Genomic DNA, 23152 nt, shown 5'->3' with positions numbered 1-23152 from the left:
TCACCTCTCCCAGGGATTGAGTACTGGGCTGGGCTTTTCGCTGTCTCCCTGGCCGGGGGCGACATGTTACCCCCGGACCAGAGAGCAATCTACTCGGTCCCAGCTTTTCCCTTCTTCCTGGGAGTGGATACTAGACCGGGCTTTTCGAGTGACTCTCCCACAGAGGCAAAGACCCCTGAACAAGAGCCTCATCTCAAAGCCCGATGCTTCTCCCCTCCCTACCAGTGGAGAGAATGGTATTCCCTCCCTAGCAGGGCATCGAGACTAAGCCATTCCTAGCACTCGTCCAGGACATGAGGATGGTTGCTATCCTCAGGCCCAGTAACAAGATGCTACGGTACTGCTTTCTCTATTCTCTGCCAGGGGGCGGTCCAGACTCAACTGATAAGAACAGATACTACACTTGATCTTAGCCAAAAGGCCGAGAAGGTGGCCCAATCCACCCATGGTTGTAGCAGTGGCAGCTGCTGAGCTGGGACTGTGGCAGCCCCTCCAATGCACTGCAGACAGTGAGACTCATGACATCATGAGGTCACATGGTGGTCACAGTGCTCCTTGGGAATCTTCTGCAGAACCCAATGCCAGTATTTGGATTTTGTGGGACCTGTCGTCTAGGTGCCTTGTGAAGAATTCAGTCCTGACACCAGTTTGTGCAATAAACGACACGTTCACACATTTCCCAATACACATTGTGATGCGTTCTATAGGGTATGCATACCGTTACTGGAAATCTGAAAAATCTCCTTTAATGTCAGGATTTCTGTAATGAGAAACAGAGATAATTTAATATCAAAACACATTAATTACAAATCATTAGATATAAATTTAACGAATAAGAAGAGGTTACCTTTTAAATCCCTCTCTTTAAACTGGCTAATAGGAAACATCATGGCGTCGGCTAGCTGGGTGGACAAGACGGCATGGCAGGAGCTTAGCTGTGGGGAAAAACCGCAGGAACCATCACTCGATGTAGCCACCATCACTGACAAAGCGGTCATCACAATGTATCATAGATAAGCAACATAAAGTGCCTATCCCGGACACTTATACAATATGCAGCCTGTAGCATTAACAATCAGTTCCACTTCCAAGTATATGTCATAAGACACCTGCAAGGAACTACCAGCAATTCCTAGATGCACCCCACTCCTTCATGTGCTAGTAGGTCTTCTGCTGGGTAGATAAAGAATTTTATGTCATAGAAAACCATAAGAAATCTAGCTGCTGTCAGACACGAATATAATGCATACAATGGACTGTACAGAGAATATTTGAACATTCCCATCAGTCCCTGCCCCAGTGGAGCTTACAATCTATATTCTGTACCACATGTACACGCACACACATACATTCTAGGGATAATTTTGTTAGAATTTTTTTGGGAAGCAAATGACAAACTAAATCCTGATTTTCATTCCTTAAGAGGTCATTAAAAATGGGTTATACTCAATGGTCATAAATATAGGACTATTTTTTCTTAAACAAAGTCTGGCCACACCTAGTCCATACATAGGGCTGTCATGTAGCAGAGACACTAACCTCATCGATCACTTTTGAAAACTGTTGCAATGTTGACGTCATCACCTCATCATCGCCACCTAGAGGAAAACGCTGGAAAACAAAATATCCAACAAATTAGCCAATTTGTTTATTCTCTAAAAAAAAAAAAAAAAATCAATCTACATAATCCCCTGCTCAGAGAGCCCTCCCTGTCCAGCCTGAAGGTGAAAAATCAATCTACACATTGTTAACAATCCCACCGTCCCCCAGCCCCTGTGCTCCATGCTCACTGTTGATTAGATCGTCAAAGTGGGCGACGTCACTGTACTATATTGTTAACGAGTTTTGGAATTAGTGGGAGGTTATCCCCCAAAAATAATTTGCGCTTAGTTGTATGAGCTGCTCAGTGAAGGTATTGGTAGTTTAAGAGATTTTGCAAGAAGAAGTTATACCAAGCGCTTGTAATGAGGGGTGAAAAGGATTAGAGCGAGGGGAACAGTACTAGGATAGATTAAAGATGAAAGAGCAACCCAAATTGAATAAACATGAGTAAGAAGAGAAAAACAAAACAAAATAAATATATTTATATATATAAAATTGAATAAACAAATGAGTGATAATAATTGAAAAACAAATAAAAACCAAATAAATAAAAATTAATTAAAAAATTAAATTAAAATAGAAAAAAATGTATTTCTGTTTACAACTGTTCCCCTCACTCTAATCCTTTGTACGCACTGTGTCGCTCGCTTGTAAGATCTAAAAAGAGATAGTTAACAATATCATTCCCGGAGCAAATAGTCTAGTGCAGGCCTGATCAATCGGTGGCTCTCCAGATGTTGTGAAACTACAAGTCCCAGCATGCCTTTTACAGTTTTGCTATAAGGTAATGCTATAACTGTTGCAAGGCATGATGGGATTTGTAGTTTCACAAACATCTGGAGAGCCACAAGTTGGCAATGCCTGGTCTAGTGTGTATGGCTTAAATGCCAACAACATGCAAAAGTAAAGAAACATCAAGAACAGTTTATTTTCTAGAAATTATCAGTCAATGCATTCTGAGTACAGAAAGATATGTACAGTACATAGTGAAGACTTGGAGCAGTATTATTACTTTCTATGCCATTCTATTCATAGACTTCTATGTAACAGTAAATTATCAGGAAAATGCGTAAACTGATATCTATATTGCAGTGTAAAAATAAAGCAGCCAGTATTTACCCTGCACAGAAACAAAATAACTCCCCCCAAATGTAACTCTCTCTGCACATGTTACATCCGCCCCAACTGCAGTGCACATGTTTTTGTCCATTAAAGAAGGCGTTTGCTTGAAAACCAACCAGAATCAGGCCCTGGGTCCGGATTAACACCACAGCTGGCAAATTACCAGTTTGACTACGCACCTGATTTTCATACTCTTTCAAAATTTTAGATGTGACGTGAGTGGCTGCGCTCAATTCATTCTGGTGACAAATAAAACATGGTCATTGCATCATTGGTTTCACACTTGTATCAGGCTGCCTTGAAATAATCTGAAGTAGATAAATTATAACTAGATTATAACAAAGGGATTATCAAAATGCATGGAAGGAACATACAATTCATCAGCTTGAATGCGACATTAATTCCAAACATGATCTCAATGGCATATATTCAATGCCGTGGGCGAGCGGTGACTGCGAGCAGGACTTTTTGCTCGCAGTCACCGCTCACCCTGTCAGTATTCAACTGACACTCCTCATTCGCAAATTCCCCCTCGCTCCGTTTTTTGAGCGAGGGGGAATTTGCGAATGTGCCTCCAAAAGCGGCGAGAGCCGAGGCTAATTACAGCGAGTTTGCTGCACTAGCCGCGGCTCTCGCAGTTTAGGGGAATCCTCGCAGTTCTGTGACGGCGAGGATTCCCCCGGAACGTTGCATAATGCGAGCGGCCGGCGCGGGGGTTAAACTGCGAGGATCACTGGTTTTCTGTGATCCTCGCAGTTTAACCCCCTCGCCGGCCGCTCGCACCGGCATTGAATACTGCACTATGTAAGCAGTAAGAAAACCAATCTGTTCAAATGATAGAATACACTGTATCTAAAATCAATCATTCTAATCAAGCTCATTGTAAAGATGCAAACAAAAAAACAGCTGACACTTTATCTAAGTAAATACTACAGCTAATACAGGTCATGTATTTATCAAGAAGGTAAACCGGGAGGAAGTAGGACAATGTCTTAACCACAAGATTGTCATATAAGCACTACTTCGATTTCCTGTACATGGATTTTACTAGTAGTCTAGCTCAGTGGTTCTCAGCCCCCCAACAGTGCACGTTTTTCAGGTGTCCGCACAGAATCACAGGTGAATCAATTAGCTCCACCTGTGATCTTTTAAAATGTGGAAGAAGACAAATAGATATATCCTCCGCTGGCGCTAAGGATCCTAGGACAATATGGTCCTACAGTATATAGTGGAGAATGGTCCTCTTCTCCAGATAGGGAAAGACAAATATGTATGAATAGATACCATGTGTCCCTTAATGGGGACAAGGGATCCTCTTCTCTGTATGTAAAACTCAATGGGATCCAAAGTGGAGGCTATCAGGCTGGAATGGATATACAGTATGGCTGGTATGGATAAATCCCCAGGAGTTCACCAGGATTTCCTCTGGAGGGATTGGACTTTTTGGACTTACCATGAACACCTAGAAGGAGCAGTGTTTGTTGTCCTGGGTATCAGCTCTGCTCACCTATGCTTTTTTGAGAACTTAATTCCTGTCTGGTTCTCCACTATCCACGGTAATATGCCATTCGGTTCAGTTACCTTCCAGCTTTTTATATGTTGATTCTGTTTACTAAATGATTTTACACTATATACCTCCCAATTATCTTTGTTATGGGTAACGTCTTGTGATCACGCACTCTATGAGGGAGGAAGATTTGGAGATTTATCCATACCAGCCTGATAGCCTCCACTTTGGATCCCATTGAGTTTTATATACGGAGAAGAGGATCCCTTGTCCCCATTAAGGGACGTATGTATCTATTCATACATATTTGTCTTTCCCTATCTGGAGAAGAGGACCGTTCTCCTCTATATAGGAACTTATTGTCCTAGGATCGTTAGCGCCAGTGGAGGATATATCTATTTGTCTTCTTTTGCACTTCGGTTTTTAGTGGTTCTAGGGTCACCACTGTTTGATATATCCACCACAAGGCAGCTAATCAGAGCACACGTACCATAGACTTTTCCTTTTTGCATCTTTTAAAATGTGTCAGTGAATAATGAGTGCACCTGTGCAACTGCCAGGAGACCTGGAAAACATGCACTGTTAGGGGTCCTTGAGGAACAAGGATGATAACCACTGGTTTAGCTAATAGTCCATAGTTTAAACATAGCATTAATTCTACCATAATGCACCTGTCACAACCTGTGTCTTTCCTGCATGGGGTGTCGATCTCTGCTCTGGAGATTCCAGCACACTCTAGTCTGTATATCATGATACAGACCAGAGTGTGCTAGAAGCACTAAAGCAGAAAGTGACACCCCAGGTAGGAAACTGGGACTGTACGACCTGTGACAGGTGCAATGTGCTAGAATACACACTAAATAAATATATATTTTACAAGTGCTTATTTTTTTTTATTTAATTAAGCATAATAAATAGAAATCAATTGCTAAATTTACAAAACATGGCTCAATAGCACCGTTTTTAAATAGAGGTAAAAGAACAGTACAAACATACAGTAGCTGATATTTGCAAAAATTACACTGTGAAAGAAATCTGCTTTAAACCCCTATGTCTGCGTCAGGCATCCCAAAAAGTGCATACAAATTTCTTTCCTCTGGCCTTCAGGAATTGGAAAAATTAAGCGTTACTCCATGTTTGGAAAACACGCCATTGATTTTTCATTCATAGTACAGTTTACAAAGAGTACCTGTGCGTCGTAAATCCTGTGCATAGCATGATACAACTGACTGCAGTAACTGGAGATAGCGGCTGCATCTTCCTCAAACACCCCCAGCAGAGACCGGGTCTGAAAGGAAGCAGAGCACAAAATGATTTCAGGCAAAGAAAAGCCCCAGGCAGTGACGCTGAGCTGATGGTTGAACTCAGCTTCAGCGCTGCCCAGCCGCGCATCCCCCCCTTCCTGGCTGAAGGGGTTAATACCCTTGTCTACAACATGAAACAGTAAAGTTAGTGGAGTGAGGCACCTGACTCAAAGCATGGCAAGCTATGCGGTACACTAACTGGGGGTCCATGTGCTCAGGTGTTATATTTGACACCAAAAACAGTGACTCAAGTCAACCTTTTCATGTGTTGAACATTTCTGTGCGTCAACCTTTTCCATGGCCTGTTGACCTAGACACTGTCTGTGAGAAATACCACACCCTACCAGCTGTTCGAGAAACCATAATCTAGAGGGCAAGTTTCTTCTTGTATGGTGGCAATGTCTCAAGCTCCACCTATTCTGGTCAGATATTGGGAACTTGATTACCTCTAATATGGGTATTAATATCCCATTTCCCCCTAGATACTATGGGGTCAATCCTAATGTTTTCTAAAAGGTACGAGGTGCCGTTGCCTACTGCAGACATTCCCAACCACGGTCCTCAAGGCACACCAACAGTGCAGGTTTTAGTGATATCCAGGCTTCAGCACAGATGGTTTAATCAGAATCACTCAGGTACTAATTAAGTCACCTGTGCCCAAGCCTGGATATCACTAAAACCTGCACTGCTAAGCTGTGTACACACGGGTTCAATAGGGGCTGAAATCGCTGGAAATATGGTCGCAGGTGACCATATTGCCAGTGGTGGGAGTGTGCCCCAGCGATAAATCGCCGGGTGCGCACTCCCGTTTTCAGCCCTGTTCTAATCGCAGGAGCTTGCTCCTGCGACCAGTTGATTACCTCTGCGGCACCGCCCGGCAGAGGTTCCCATTCATGAAAAGGAGAAACTGAGCAATATATTGCTCAGCCATATATTGCTAGCAATATATGGCTGAGCAATATATCTCCCCTGTGTGTACAGGGCTTTAGTGTGCCTTGAGGACCATGGTTGGGAATTCCTGGTCTACTGTGTCGCAACACCAGCAACCGCACATGAACTCACACCCTTTGTGGACTGAAATCAGCCAGACTTCACACGAAATTGGTCAGAGCTCTATGGGGCAGCAAGCACTTTTGTGCGAATCTGGCATGCCTTAAAGTGCAACCGGTGCTGCAACGACTCCATGAGACCATCGTGGATAATAGGATTGATCCGTACTGTACTTGGAGCCTCTTGCCACCAAACCAAGCTGATCCACCACGTTTTTTCTGCAGCCACATGCCAGATTGCTACAGACTGGAAACAGCCTCCTGCTCCCTCACTGTGCCCAAAATGGAATTTATGTCAAGCAATAATCACAGCACCACTCTATCTTTCTCTAAAAACAACCACTTTTGTTTAATTATGTGCAACTCCTCTTGTCAGCATCTATACAAACCCCCCCCCCCCCCCCCCCGACTGCCATTCTGTACCCTTGTCTAATCGTTCAATCAGAAAAATGTTCTTTGGTTGTCTTTGCGATTAGAGCCTCTTTTTCTCATTACGTCAGTCACAATTTGACTAATTATGGTCTTATATTTACTTGACTTTACGGCTGCTTTACTTATTTTGCTTCTTCTATGTGATATGTCAATGATATGGGGTGTACATGCGGTGAAATGTATGTTCAATTCGATCCTGAATCAGGATTAAAACACACGGCGCCATCTACACATTCGATTTACGCTATATAGCATTGCCTGCTCAAGCGATTTTCTCTATCAGATTCCGATGCCGTGCATCAGAAATGAAAGTGTCCGATTTTGCTTTGACTTTGCTTATTTAAGCAAAATCTAATAGAAAAATGGTCTATATCGAACCGTGTGTACACCCTATTACATACATGTACAGTCTGGCAGTCTTTCAAATAAATAGAAACAAATCTCAATATAAAGCATGAAAAAAAGGAATTCCAAATCAATCTGCCAGAAGTGCGAGAGGCAGAAAAACCAGCAACTACGTAAACATGGCCAAGAATCCGATACAGTGACTTTATCTACGCTTTCTGTGGACAACTCCCAGAACTGAAGACTTTCTCCTTTATATCTCCGACTGCAATCGCTGTGCTAATAATAACTTAAAGCAAACATTAAAGTGAATCAGTTTAGATTTTTAGGTTGTATGCTTAATTTCTTCTGCATCGCATAGATGGCATAGGGATGAATAGATGGCATAGGGATGTACAGTCACATGACCTTTGCTCCAATGAAAGTTCTGAGCTTCGTCCTATAGTACAAGAGTAGTTAACTGATCAGTACCTGGATAGTTGTGGCATTTATCTAGATGGCCCTCTGGAGTTACAGCAAGAACATTGTATTGCTAGGTATACTTTGTAATCATTTAGATTTGACCTGTAATTTTATACCATCTCTTAAACTTGCTCCTCTTATCATTAACAATAACATTGTGATAAATAGCACACTTACAAACTGTACCAGTGCCGCGTAATACACAGTGCAATAGGTAGAGTGTAGTCACAATATGCCCAAATTAATACAGATCTAGGTACTTATGTATTATCTGGGCTCCCATGTTAAATGCACCCCATTTTTCCATACCCCTACTATCCAACTACACATGGAGTTGATATTTTATAGTGTGGCGAGCGCAGCGAGCCACCGTGCCCGAAGCGTGGCGAGTGCAGCGAGCACCGCGAGGGGACGCGGTCTCATAAGAAAAACGGGAGCCAAGATATTACATAAGTACCCAGATCTATTATATTCATCACAAAGGTTTGATATCAAACCCCCCCAAGAGAATAATGTAAATCATGTGCTCGATTTGGGAATTTGTCAACATTTGAGTACAAGACCTCCCGCAGCCAACTTCCTTAAACCCAGTCATGTGACCTATCAGCGCAAAGTCTGCTAAATTCTGAACAAACTATTATTTGTTACTTAATGCTCATTCCTGGCCACAGCCGCCGTCCACTCTGCACCACAAATTTCCACCGGTGACAAGCACTGGGATGGGAGCTTCCTTGCAATCAAAGAACCCACAATCAACCTCTTTTTTTTAAATATTATAATTATTAGTAAACAGGTACAAAATAAATTGGGTACACACAGTACGATATAACAAATAGAAATCTGCAGGGTACATAGAGAATAAAGAAAACAAAAATTAACAAAAAATTCTTACGGTACGATTAATTTTCCTTATGATATCGTATACGCTTTCCAAGGAATGTCCCGGTGGTCAAAAGCATAAGCTTTGTGCTTAAAATAACGTACCATATGCATACGATATGATGTCACTGCTATTATACACTTACGGTACAATTCATTTTCCGTATGATATCGTATACGCTTTCCCAGGAATGTCCCGGTGGTCAAAAGCATAAGCTTTGTGCTTAAAAATAACGTACCATATGCATACAATATTGCATACGATATGATGTCACTGCTATTATACACTAAACTATTGTATGCTTTCTAGTAAGAATTGAGTTGCATGTGCATCCGAGCAGCTGCCTCCCATACGACCTGCGGGAGCGCACATCTTGCATCAGATAGTGCAAACGCACGGTAAGATATAGTGCACCATCTAGCATAATATTCAAATCTAGCTAGATAGTGCACAATCTAGCACACTATCGTACTTTTAGTATACAATACAGCTGGGATGTAGGGAAGCAGAGGAGATGTCTGCATGTTACCAGGGGCAAGAAGCAGTGGTAGAAATTAATGAACACAAGTGAGAAGAGATGCGGGTATAGAGGGTAGGTTGGTAAGAGAGCTGTAACTTATGTGCGAGAGAAGAGGGCAGTGAGGACAGTAGGGAAGAGGGCCTTGCTCCAAGGAGCTTACAGTCTAGACTGAGGAAGGGGGAGACAGACAGGTGACATGAGGCCCGAAGGCAAGAAGTGAGCATGGCAGGGATGGATAGGACATAAAGCAGTAGGTAAGCAGAGTGGCCTCTGTACTAGGTTATGCAAGAGGTTACACTTTGATGATCAGGTGGGTTTTCAATGAACGTTGGAAACATTGCAAGGACCGTGAGAGTGTAATAAAGTGATGGAACTCATTCCAGTGAAGTGGGTAGCACGGGCAAAGTCTTGGATACACGTATGGAATGCAGTGGTCAGGATAAAGTAGAGGGGACTGTCATTGGCTAAATGGAGAGGGCAGGAGTGAGTGTGTAGGGAAATGAGGTTGGAGATGCAGGGAGCAGTGGAGTTTGAAAGGGCCTTCTATGTGAGGGTGAGTATATCTGAAGCCCCATACACAATAGACAAGGGTTGGTGAACCTTTGGCCCGCCAGCTATTGTTGAACTGCACATCCCAGCATGCCCTGCTACAGTTTTGCTATTTGGCCATGCTAAAACTGTTGCATGGTATACTGGGATGTGTAGTTCAACAACAGCTGGAGGCCCAAAGGTTCCCCATCCCTGTACTAGACATAGGGACTGCGGCTGATATTGAGTTTTCGCACTGAACGATATCGGTAAACTATATCTTTCAATGATGTCATCAGGACCTGCTGAACTTGCAGGTAATTTGGCTACATAGCCAAATTGACCTGCAGACATCAAGCGCGCATAGTAAACGATATTGAGTGTACACACTAGATGATATTGTGAAGGATATCGCTCAGAAGCCCCTTTCTGAGCAATATGTTTCACAATATCGTCTAGAGCAGCTCTGGCCAACTTGTGGCCCTCCAGCTGTTGTCAAACGACATATCCCAGCATGCACTGCCAGAGTTTTAGCATTCTCTAATAGCAGAACCGAGACAGGGCATGCTGAGACTTGTAGTTTCACAACAGCTGGAGAGCCACAGATTAGCCAGACCTTCTATAGTGTGTATGGGGCTTAACAGACAAAAATCTGGGTTAGTTACTTGCACGCTGGAGATGTGAATGAGGCAATAATAAAACTGTACAAACCCGCAGGATCATTCATGAAGGCGATTAGAAAAAGCACAAAGTAACAGATTCTATATAGATAGATATACACAAACACACACCTGTCACTGTTTGTATCCCTCTGTAAGTGCCTTACCATAGGCAACTGTAAATCTGAATTGTACAATGAAGTCTAGGTGTGTCCTGTTTTATTGCTTCTGAATACTTCTATGCATATATAGCCTTATTCTGATCTGAAATACTAGGCACTTACATACATTATCAGTCAGCAGTGACACATAAATAAGATCAACAAATGAACCTAGTATACATCAGGTAAACAGAAGGCAAAATCCTGATTCTGGCAATAACAGTATATAAACCTGAAGTGTCGGAGCACTTGTTATTATGTACAATCACAAGATGTATAATGAAAAGAAGCACGCTACAAGCGATGCACTCCATAGACTTAGAGAGAACCATTAACTGGATATACCGGTTTAGATACAAGCCACGGGATTCCACAGCTGAGTGTTAACAGGTCCCGATAGAGACAAAAGGATATTAGATATATGGGGGTTATTCAGACCTGATCGCCTTGCAAGCCATTCAATTATTGAATGACTGCACATACACGACACCACATAGCAACAAAATGCAATGCCTATTTGCAATCCCCTCCCACAATTTGAAGGACAGGACGCCAGTGTTTGGGGATGGTAAGCAGCCATTTTCTTAGCGTGTCAGGAAAAATGCTGGTGTTCTTAGGGAGGACATGTGACGTCAGCGCCGGCCTAGATGAGCCGGTCTCTGTCATATAGTTGGGGAAGGGTCAGAGTAATGTGCACAGACTGGGGAAATCATTCAATGTAGCGTGAGTTGCAAATGTGTTTGCAGAACGGCGATCAATTCACAAGCTTGTACAGGGGCGGGATTTCACTCTGTCTAGGCTGGCAACTATCTGCAGAGGTCAGGTCTGAATCAGATGAGGGAGAGGGCATGTCTAAAGGCCCCCATCTAGTGTGATATAGCCACTTTTTATGCAATTCCGACGCATTGCTGTGACAGACCGTATGAAAAGGGTCATATCGCAGGTGCTTTACTTGCATTTGCAGTGAGGCGCGTTCCCGGGCACCTCGCACATCTCAATCGCATATCTGACGGGCTGTCATGAATATTTGTAGTGTGTACACACCTGCGATGTGATCAGATCGCACGGCATGCATGTGAAGGCACTATATAGTCAAGGCAGCCAATACTTTCTGCCATGCGATACGGGAGCGCACATCGGGATCGCAAGGGTTAAAACCCTTGCGATCTGCATGCGAAACCGATGCGATTCTGACTATATAGTCAGAATCACAGGGTGATTGTACAAGTGTGTACACACCAGCTTGTAGCCCCTTCTAGTATCGCATACAACACATTTTATGCAAAGGGACCGCATACAATGTATTGTATGCGATCCTGTCCCCTGGGAGCCGCCGGGTGAGATGGCGAGGTAACACATGTGTTAATATATGGATATATTCTTCTAAACGTCCCTATTTGCAATACTTACCAACTGCATAACATATCCCTATATTTTACCATAATGGAGACAATGATCACCAAAAAACCCCACTAATATTTATTTAAGGGTTTATTTTTTTTAAATGCATAAAACAAAAATTTTCATCATACATCGCATCATGGAAACTGCCATACCCCACCAGTATCACACAGGGCAGGCTTACATACACTGGCTACAGCAACAAGTCCCTGGATATACTATTATAAAATGATGACAACCATGACACAGACATAAATGTGACTTATTGCCTGTCTGTCTCCACTCTGCACCAACCCGACGTGATCACACTACCTGGGAGAGGGATCAATGGCCACCTCATGATAGGAACAGAACTGACCCCAAGAGGACCAGTTCAGGAGGTGGGGTGATGTCACAGGATGACGTCACTGCACGCCTATCCCCCAGGTACACAAAGCACCCCATGCACTACAGCCCCTTCCCTGCCAGGCCTCTGACCTGAGGACTGTCCTCCAGGGTCTCCTCGATGGGCAGCTTGTCTATGCCGATCATGGCTGAGGCTACACGGAAAGAAGCGAGAGACCTGAACCGGAGAGACACTCAGTCAGAGCTGCGCCTATTCTGCATCCAGGGGCACAGACAGCGGATGTCCCTCCCCTGAACCAGCTCATTGGGTGAACCGGGCTCTCCGTCAGAATTTCGGGACGCTGGTTGGTTGGCGAGGACGCCTTTCATGCTGGGTTACTAAGGGGTGGGAGCACTTGTAAGTTGCTATGATGACGCTTGGGGGCCAATGCTAGTCGAGAGGGAGCGGCTTTGCAGAGGCGACCAATGACAGAGGAGTTAGGAGGGGCTTAGCAAGGTAAGAATGACAGATGGTAGAACACGTGACCCAATGGTACGCAATAAATTAACGCAGAAACGCAGATTGCCCAGGAAAAAAAAACGCAATATGGGCCTTATTTTAGTTCACTCTTTCTGACAAAATCCTTCTTAGATGGACAAAACCATGTGCACTGCAGGGGGGCAGATGTAAAATGTGCAGAGAGAATAAGATTTGGGTGAGTCATTTTGTTTCTGTGCAGGGAAAATACTGACTGCTTTATTTTTACACTGCAATATAGATCTCACTTTGAAGTAAAACCCCACCCAAATCTAATTCTCTCTGCACAAGTAACATCTGCCCCACCTGCAGTGCACATGGTTTTGTCCATCTAAGAAGGATTTTGTCAGAAAGAATGAACCAAAATAAGGCCCTATATCCGGCAAGAACGCCAATAAGGACTTTAATGATGCAGCCCGCAAGAATGGGTAGCAGAAGGAACTGAGCGTACAGGACAGATACATTATACGTACCGGTATAACACAGATTACCTGGCAGAGTTACTGCCCATTTCTGCTGAACTCCTCTAAGCTGTTTTTGTGTTGCTGCTGTTACCATAAATCAGAGAGGATATGATTGACAGTTTGGGGATATTTCACTGAAATAAAAAGTTCAGTATGATACTATGGTCTCATATTGCTGTTGCAATATTGCCCAGTTACCATGATAATTGATCCTGGATAAGTTTGCAGTACTGTATTACATAACCAAAACATACCTCCCAACATGATCCATGCCAGGAGGGACAAATTACTCTGCTTCTGGACTTTCCTCTTTATGTATGATTGCCATCACCTGTTTTTGAACAGGGCAAGTGATGAGAAAGGTGTTTTACAACAGGTGACGGCATTTAAAAATTAAGAGAAAAGCTCAGGAGCAGAGCACTGTGTCCCTCCTGGAGAGGGTCATGTTGGGAGGTATGCCAAAACAGTGAAAAACCCCATGTCGACCTTATGACCAGTCGACCTTCCTCATGTTGACCTTTATGCAAATTTGACCTTAAGTCATGTCGACCTTGGCCCATGTCGACCTTAAGTCAGGTCGACCTTCCTGCCAGTCGACCTAGTGGGGTTGACCTAATGACTGTAGACCTAAGTTCATTCTAATAGATGACCGCTTCCCCTTTATTTGGGGCATGCTGGTTTCATGCGATTTATGCATCATTCATGGGCTGGCGACAATCGCTCTAAAATCAAACTTTTGGAATTCCCCACCCTCCACAAATCCTTTGTTTACCCCTGAGATTAGCTACTTCAGTCAATGGCTGCTGTTTACACAATCTACCTGTCCTAGGCAGAGCTTTAACAGACGCACTTGGCACCCTGTGCTGGCTCCACCCCCTTTATGTGTTTCGTCAAGCGCAGGGGGTGTCGTTTCCAGGTGCTGGTACCCCCACTCCTGTGCTTGACTTCACACATAATGGGCCCAAGCACAGGGGTGGGGCCGCCGGCACCTGGGAACTGCATAGTTACCTACCCTTCTGCATTCTGCAGGAGACTCCCTGAAATAACAGCACTCTCCCTCTCTCCCTCATTAGTCTAGCAATCTCCCTCATTTCACCTAGCCCACATTAAACTGTTACATTTGGGTGTTGAGGAATAGATACATTTACATTGAATCATCAGCACCATTTCCCAGCACTTTACCAAGTATAGTAGCTCTTACTAACTGCTTTGGGGCTCATCTACATCTGGATACAAATCATTTCAAAAGATTACTCTCAGATGTAGCCGAACACACTCACACTTCTAGGTGCCACGTTCACAATCTCTTTTCACAATCTCTCCATATATGGAACTAGACACGCCCTTTAAGTGGAGCATGACACGCCCCCTCAATGGGATGCTGTGCAAAATTCTGCTACCAACTATAATCTCCCTGAAACTAGTTTTCAAAAGTAGGCAAGTATGTGGAAACTACAGAAGTATCCAGATTCCAGGCCGCTGTAGGGGCTCTTTGCAAACCAGAAGCACATGCCCACAGAGATTCTGCCCCCGGTGGGGCGCACCGCTCGCCCACACCTATTTACGGCACTGGTCCAAGGAAACCATTGACATTATTAATTAGAAACTGTTGGCTCTAGGAGGTTTCCCCAGGTACCTTCTACTGCCCAGTCAGTCATGTCCCATCAGTCTTCATTTTGAAAAGGATTTTCAATTTAGTTTTATTAGTCGGGTTTACACCTAAAAATTTGTTGTCCAATCTGGCTGGTTGGAATGAAAATATGCTTATATATGGGTGCAAATAAAAATAGATCATTTGCAACCAAACAGCAAAAAAAAAAAAAACTGACAAAAATGTTCAATCAGGCAAATTGGTTACATTTATTTCATTTAACCAATTGGAACCGTTTTTGGCATTTTGGAGAAAATGTCTATTGTCATTTAATCCCATGTGTTACAAGATTCTTGTTAAAACCTGCCAGATTGGACAATAGATCTTTAGGTGTATGGCCAGCTAGTTTAGTCACTTGCTTACAATTGTAGTTGATTTAAAGTCGATTTTATACGGCCTACACACATGCCGATATTAAGGCATTTTCTAAGTGATTTTGCTTAGTTTGGCAAAGTCGCTTAGAAAATGCCCTCACATCGGTGTATGTGTGGGGACTATATCGGCAGCAATGTGCGTCCCCGCACGTCTTTATCGCTGGCCGAGATTGATGGACAGTGTCCATCAATCTCGGCATCGGCAGGGTTCTCCCACCGGAGAACACTGGCGCTGTCTGCTCGCTTAGCACACAGAGCTGACAGCTCGCTCTGTGTGTGGGCTGTCAGCTCTGTGTGCGGGCTGTCAGCTCTGTGTGCTATGCGATAGCGGCGCAGCACAGCCAGACCTAGCATAGCTAGGTAGCCCTGCACACATCGCTATGTGTGTAGGGCCCAATAGGTTCTTCTTTTTTGTTTGCTTTGTTTTAGTCAAAATGTAGTCAGTAGATGTCAGTTTACATTTAAGTCTAATTTTAGCTAATCTTGTAGTTATAACTTTAGCATGCCCCCAATTCACATTATATGCCACACATAGGGTTACCACCTTTTTGTTGAGAGATTCCTGGACAGTGGCCCGCCCCTTGACACACCCACTGCCCCACCCATGTCCCGCCCCAGCTCCGCCCTTTGACCCGCCTTATGTTGATTTTTTTTTTAACCTTTGCTTCAATTTCATTCTTGATTTTGCATACCATAATGCCAGTTACATGTTACATCATACACAGTAATGCCCATTACACGATATGCCACACAGACAGTGCGCGGCGTAGGCGCGCGCCAAAAAATTTCAACATAATGGCGATTACACGTCACACACCCATTGCATAGTGTACAAAATGCCATAGTATACCACATGCCATAATGCCCATTACATGTTATGCCACACACGATGATGCCCATTACACATTATGCTTATTACTTGTTATGCCAGGACTTTCAGCCTTACCTACTATGTAACTATGACTCAATTTTTTCCGAAGATAGGGACAACACAGACACAACTGCCACCTCATAAACAAACTGAGGGAGCCGGGCGGCCGGGGCGGGCAGACGGGGGACTCATTCCCGGACCATGTATAGTCCGGGGAAGCCACCCGTCCGGACTCCGGTCTAAATTACCGGACTGTCCGGAGTAATCCCGGACGGGTGGTAACCCTACACACGCCGCAGCCTAAACCTAACCCCTACCCTGCAGCCTAACTTTATCCCTACCTAATCTTAAACTCCCCCGGCATCCCAAAACAGAAAATACTGACCCCTCTAAAAATCCTAAAATAACCCTACACCCCCCCCCCCATTCTAATCCTTACTCTCCCGCCCCTATAGCCTAACACTAACCCTCTGCGACAGCCTAAACCTAAATAGCAGGCAGGACTAAGGGATCACAAGTGAAACATCAGATACAGATTATGCCTACCAGGGACAGCACATAAATAGCGCAGAGCAGGAAAAGGTCAGACTGTGTAAAATGGACTCATATTTACCTCTACCACGGACCTCCTATTCCTGACAGCCGGGTGGGCGGGGCTTGTTCTCCTAATGCGGGCCGGTGGGTGTGCGCGGTATACATCAGTCAGTCAGCAAGCGTGTTGTGCACGGAAGGAGGCGAGGGCAGGGCCACGTATGACAGGCGGCCCCGTACACCAATCGCCCCCCCGGGACCTTCCCCGGTAAACGTAATAGCCAATCTGGCCAGGCTTCACCCCGCCCGCCGTCAGCTCCGTGTCACAGCAGGGTCAGCCGGCCACCTGACCTGACTGCAGCTGCTGCGCCCAGAGGCCGTCGCGCTATTTAAAAAATCGCGCCTGCCTTGCTCGCAGTCCAGCTGTCAATCAGGAGCCGCCGCACCCGATTGGCTGGCTGACTGCGAGCAGGGCAGGCGCGATATTTGAAATAGTCACAGGCGGAACTGCTCATCCTTCTTCTCACAGTCGCAGCGCTGCCGGTCTCTAGCTGGCTGTCCCCGGCAGCGCTGCGCAGGATCTCCAGTCTGGTCTCCAGTTCCCGGACATTCTATAGTCCGGGAACGGCACCCATCCAGACTCCGGACACCCGGTCCAATTACCGGACTGTCCGGAGTAATCCCGGACGGGTGGTAACCCTAGCCACACACAAACAGTGCATGCTGCCAATTCACAATACATGCCACACTATGCATGGTGCCAATTAATATATGCCATGCTATAAATGCTGCCAATTCACAATATATGCCACACTATGCATGCTGCCAATTAACATTATATGCCACACCAGTGCCGTAAGTTCGCCCCAGTTGCCCGGAGGCAAGATAAATATTGGTGCCCCCCCCCACACACACACAGCACCTTATATAAATACACGTATGCATGTGTGTAAGTATGTATGTTATGTTTCAAATAAAGAGAGTGTGATGTCTTTGGGCCTACTATATATAAGTATATTGCGATATTGAAGGCTTTCAATGAACTGATTTAAATTTGCAGGGGAGGAGAGGTGCCCCCTTGGGAGCAGGAGCCCGGCGGCAGATGACTCCATTGCCTCCCAGAGTTAAGCCTCTGTGACACACTATTCATGCTGCCAATTCACAATATATGCCACACTATGCATGCTGCCATATGACATTATAAACCATACGGTTTGTATCTACTCAGTATGTTTAATCACTGTTGTTTCCCATTGTCAAGCGCAACGGAATAGGCTGCACTATATAAGAAACTGTAAATAAATAATATGCATCCAGGGGCGTAACCAGAACTTTTGAGTCCCAAAGCGACATTTTGAAGGGGCCCCTATTTTATACACCACAATAGTGCCCCAGTTTCTTTTCTGAACCATAGTAGTGTGCCATAGTTAATATTATGTCCCATAGTTGTTTCCTGGTTTATTATGTGAACCATCATAGTTTCCTAGTTTATGTTATGTCACCATGTTGGTCTCCCAGTATATATTATGCTACACATTGTCCCCAATTTAAATGATGACATATAGTGTCACCAGTTCATATTATTATTTATTTATTTATTAGCAGTTTCTTATATAAATACAACAAGATGGGATTTCCAAGTCCTTGGCGCAACTCTTGAATCAAATAAGTTTGGAGGTCTTTTTTTCCAGGAATTTTTCTTATTTTTCAAGGATATTCTCAATAGTACATAAAAAAAGAGGGGAATCACTGATTAGCAAAGTCTCTACCCCAAATTTATGGGAACAACAGTGAAGAAGATATAAGTGTAGGCGTACCCCTACTCACGGTAAGTAAGGTGATGTAAAAGCCCGTAGTGGTTTCTTTGTGATTCTTCTCTGTTTTCTCTGTCAAGGTATATTTTTGTTTGTTCTCGATTCAAGACGTAGAAGTGAAAAATAAAAAGGAGGGATTAGTGGATGATTCTTGTAGTATGATAAACACCCCGTGTGAATTCTGATGTAACAAAGGTGTGACTATCGTACCTTACTCACCCCAGGATAGAGTAAGATACACATATAAAGGTATCTTTATAGAAGGATAAACCAATGGCAACAACAGAAGACGGATATGCGTACCGCACTCACGTAGGTAGGTGCGGGGTATATGCCCGTAGCGTTTTCTTTATTCGAAATTCTGTTGCTCCGTAAAAGGTAGTGTCTCTCCCGAATGTATAATTGGGAGTAAATATGAAAAAAGGGCGGGATTAGTAAATAAATCAATAAGTGAATCTTTTTTTCATGTGATGAGCACCCTGTGTAAATTCTGACGTGAGCAATATGTGGCTATCGTACCTTACTCACCCCAAGACAGAGTAAGATACACATACAAAGGTTTCTTTGTGAAGAAATTCTTAACCAGTGGCTATAATAGAAGGCGGATATGCGTACCGCACTCACGTAAGTTGGTGCGGGGTATATACCCGTAGCGTTTTCTTTGTGTCAGGTTATGTTGATCCGTGAAGCGTGGTATATTCTCCCGAATGAATAATTGGGAGTAAAGAATATGAAAAAGGGAAGGGTCAGTAAATAAATCAATAGATAAGTCTTTATCATGTGATGAACACCCTGTGCAATCTCAGATGTGGACGGTATGTGACTATCGTACCTTACTCACCACAAGACAGAGCAAGATACACATATAAAGGTTTCTTTTTGTGAAGAAATTATTGACCCATGGCTACAATAGAAGACGGATATGCGTACCGCACTCACGTAAGTTGGTGCGGGGTATGTACCCGTAGCGTTTTCTTTGTGTAGAATTCGTGACTCACAATGGAGTGTGTAGGCAAAACACCAAGAACAAGATTCTTTTTAGGAGATTCTTTTTATAGAAGTGGATACAGCCTCACCACGTGATATATTCAAGTATATGACAGTGTGTACCCAAAGATAGACTGATCCAAAATTTGCGTACCCAAACTTACAATAATGTAAGTTTTTTCACCACCTATCATGGTTTCTTTTATCCTCAGGGTGGAAAACAGTGGGAATGTTTTTCTCTCCCAAGTATGACCAAAATTTGTTTAAAAAATTGTAAGTCCTTTATTCCATAATAAAAAAGTAAAAAATACAGAAATCCTCCATCCCAACAATGGTCGGATTATACAAGAGTCCAGAAAAAATGTCCACAAGTATTCACAAGATATCCAGCATAATAGTAGAAAAATACAAAATACCAAAAAATAGAAAAATAAAAATGAAAATAAAAATAAAATATACCGATAAAAATACAAGGTTTAAAATACATACGAAATGGAAAGTATGATGGCTGCTCACTCTCCTCAGGACTGGTCAACGCGTTTCGGTGCCCAAAGCACCTTTTTCAAGACATGTCTTGAAAAAGGTGCTTTGGGCACCGAAACGCGTTGACCAGTCCTGAGGAGAGTGAGCAGCCATCATACTTTCCATTTCGTATGTATTTTAAACCTTGTATTTTTATCGGTATATTTTATTTTTATTTTCATTTTTATTTTTCTATTTTTTGGTATTTTGTATTTTTCTACTATTATGCTGGATATCTTGTGAATACTTGTGGACATTTTTTCTGGACTCTTGTATAATCCGACCATTGTTGGGATGGAGGATTTCTGTATTTTTTACTTTTTTATTATGGAATAAAGGACTTACAATTTTTTAAACAAATTTTGGTCATACTTGGGAGAGAAAAACATTCCCACTGTTTTCCACCCTGAGGATAAAAGAAACCATTATAGGTGGTGAAAAAACTTACATTATTGTAAGTTTGGGTACGCAAATTTTGGATCAGTCTATCTTTGGGTACACACTGTCATATACTTGAATATATCACGTGGTGAGGCTGTATCCACTTCTATAAAAAGAATCTCCTAAAAAGAATCTTGTTCTTGGTGTTTTGCCTACACACTCCATTGTGAGTCACGAATTCTACACAAAGAAAACGCTACGGGTACATACCCCGCACCAACTTACGTGAGTGCGGTACGCATATCCGTCTTCTATTGTAGCCATGGGTCAATAATTTCTTCACAAAAAGAAACCTTTATATGTGTATCTTGCTCTGTCTTGTGGTGAGTAAGGTACGATAGTCACATACCGTCCACATCTGAGATTGCACAGGGTGTTCATCACATGATAAAGACTTATCTATTGATTTATTTACTGACCCTTCCCTTTTTCATATTCTTTACTCCCAATTATTCATTCGGGAGAATATACCACGCTTCACGGATCAACATAACCTGACACAAAGAAAACGCTACGGGTATATACCCCGCACCAACTTACGTGAGTGCGGTACGCATATCCGCCTTCTATTATAGCCACTGGTTAAGAATTTCTTCACAAAGAAACCTTTGTATGTGTATCTTACTCTGTCTTGGGGTGAGTAAGGTACGATAGCCACATATTGCTCACGTCAGAATTTACACAGGGTGCTCATCACATGAAAAAAAGATTCACTTATTGATTTATTTACTAATCCCGCCCTTTTTTCATATTTACTCCCAATTATACATTCGGGAGAGACACTACCTTTTACGGAGCAACAGAATTTCGAATAAAGAAAACGCTACGGGCATATACCCCGCACCTACCTACGTGAGTGCGGTACGCATATCCGTCTTCTGTTGTTGCCATTGGTTTATCCTTCTATAAAGATACCTTTATATGTGTATCTTACTCTATCCTGGGGTGAGTAAGGTACGATAGTCACACCTTTGTTACATCAGAATTCACACGGGGTGTTTATCATACTACAAGAATCATCCACTAATCCCTCCTTTTTATTTTTCACTTCTACGTCTTGAATCGAGAACAAACAAAAATATACCTTGACAGAGAAAACAGAGAAGAATCACAAAGAAACCACTACGGGCTTTTACATCACCTTACTTACCGTGAGTAGGGGTACGCCTACACTTATATCTTCTTCACTGTTGTTCCCATAAATTTGGGGTAGAGACTTTGCTAATCAGTGATTCCCCTCTTTTTTTTATGTACTATTGAGAATATCCTTGAAAAATAAGAAAAATTCCTGGAAAAAAAGACCTCCAAACTTATTTGATTCAAGAGTTGCGCCAAGGACTTGGAAATCCCATCTTGTTGTATTTGTGGTAATTTATGGTTATTGGGTGATAACCAGGGAAAGTACATCTCACAGGCAGCAGCGCGCCATCACAGGTCATATCCTAAAACTCCATTGTTTTTGTAGTTTCTTATATAGTGCACACATATTCCGCAGCGCTGTACAGAGAATATTTGAACATTCACATCAGTCCCTGCCCCAGTGGAGCTTACAATCTATATTCCCTACCACATGTACATGCACACACAGACATTCTAGGGTTAATTTAACTGGAGCCAATTAACCTACAGCATATTTTTGGATTATGGGAGGAAACCAGAGTACCCAGAGGAAACCCACGCAAGTACGGGGAGAATATACAAACTCTGCACAGTTACGGCCATGGTGGGTATTGAACCCATGACCTCAGCGCTGTGAGGCAGTAATGCTAACCATTACACCATCCGTACTTTTTGTCACATTACTGCGCCCCCTGCTCACATTGTGCCATATTAGAGTGCCCTCCAGTTCATATTATGTCACATGATAGTGCCTCCATTTCATATTCTGCCACATTACAGTGCCCTACAGTAGTTCCTATTGTACATCATTATTATGCACTCCACTCATTCAGATTATGACACATTGCAGTGGCTTACAGTTCAAATTATGCCACATTGAAATGCCCCACCCCCCCTTACCAGGGTTGCAAGATTTATATCAAATGATTAAATCATGAATTTAAATTAAATTTAAAACGTTAAACTACAACATTTGTATAAAAAATGACATGTGAAGCATGCTACATTATTGCATATTAATAAGTAAATGCAGAATAAAAGGAATAAATTACAAGTAACAGTGGTGCATATATGTGTTTATAGTCACGAGTGCCTTCTGATCCTGACTTGTCCAAAATTAATTGGGAGTCCAATTTTGAAGAAGGTTAATGAAATGTGCAAGAGTCTGTTGGTACCAACAAATTTGTAGATTCCTGAAGATGGGGGCAAGGTGGCGTTCCTCTAGTAAGATGGCAGGAGCTGTATGGTGGCAGCAAGCTGGATATGCCAGTCTCACTGGGTGCCCAATTGGTGAGGATAAGTTCCCAAGTGCACAGACTCAGAAATAGATGAAGTGGGAGTCCTGGGTCGTCAGGGCACAATCCCTGCCTCAGCTGATGACCCAGGAGTCCCACTTCAAACTGAAATCTAGAACCTAATTGTACTTCTTGATGCAACTGTTTATTTAGTGAGTATTCTAGAACTGCGTTCATTTTGTCTCACTTAAAAATGGTTCATGTATTACTAAAACAAGATGCAAAATAAAATAAAATCATTTACATTAA

At 43.1% G+C, this 23152-nt stretch overlaps 1 protein-coding gene and 1 pseudogene across 1 annotated transcript in view; both read right to left on the bottom strand.

The window, feature by feature from the left end:
* The window catches only part of APPL1 (adaptor protein, phosphotyrosine interacting with PH domain and leucine zipper 1), a 43807-nt gene extending 31197 nt beyond the window's left edge, over positions 1-12610 (bottom strand). The window contains exons 1-6 of the mRNA XM_083156242.1: positions 12450-12610; positions 5421-5519; positions 2904-2963; positions 1540-1611; positions 848-935; positions 719-760 (exon numbers count right to left, since the gene is read on the bottom strand). Of these exons, the coding sequence (XP_083012368.1) occupies positions 719-760; positions 848-935; positions 1540-1611; positions 2904-2963; positions 5421-5519; positions 12450-12503 (415 nt within the window). The 5' untranslated portion in view covers positions 12504-12610. The remainder of the gene's footprint in view (positions 1-718; positions 761-847; positions 936-1539; positions 1612-2903; positions 2964-5420; positions 5520-12449) is intronic.
* LOC146029963 (U2 spliceosomal RNA) lies at positions 299-433 on the bottom strand (annotated as a pseudogene).
* Positions 12611-23152: the final 10542 nt, after the last annotated feature.

This window comes from Crinia signifera, chromosome 8 (assembly GCF_055691185.1).
Source record: "Crinia signifera chromosome 8, ASM5569118v1, whole genome shotgun sequence".
NCBI classification, from domain to species: Eukaryota; Metazoa; Chordata; class Amphibia; order Anura; family Myobatrachidae; genus Crinia; species Crinia signifera.
Note: the sequence above shows the minus strand (reverse complement) of the source record. Positions and strands in the feature narration are given on the sequence as shown.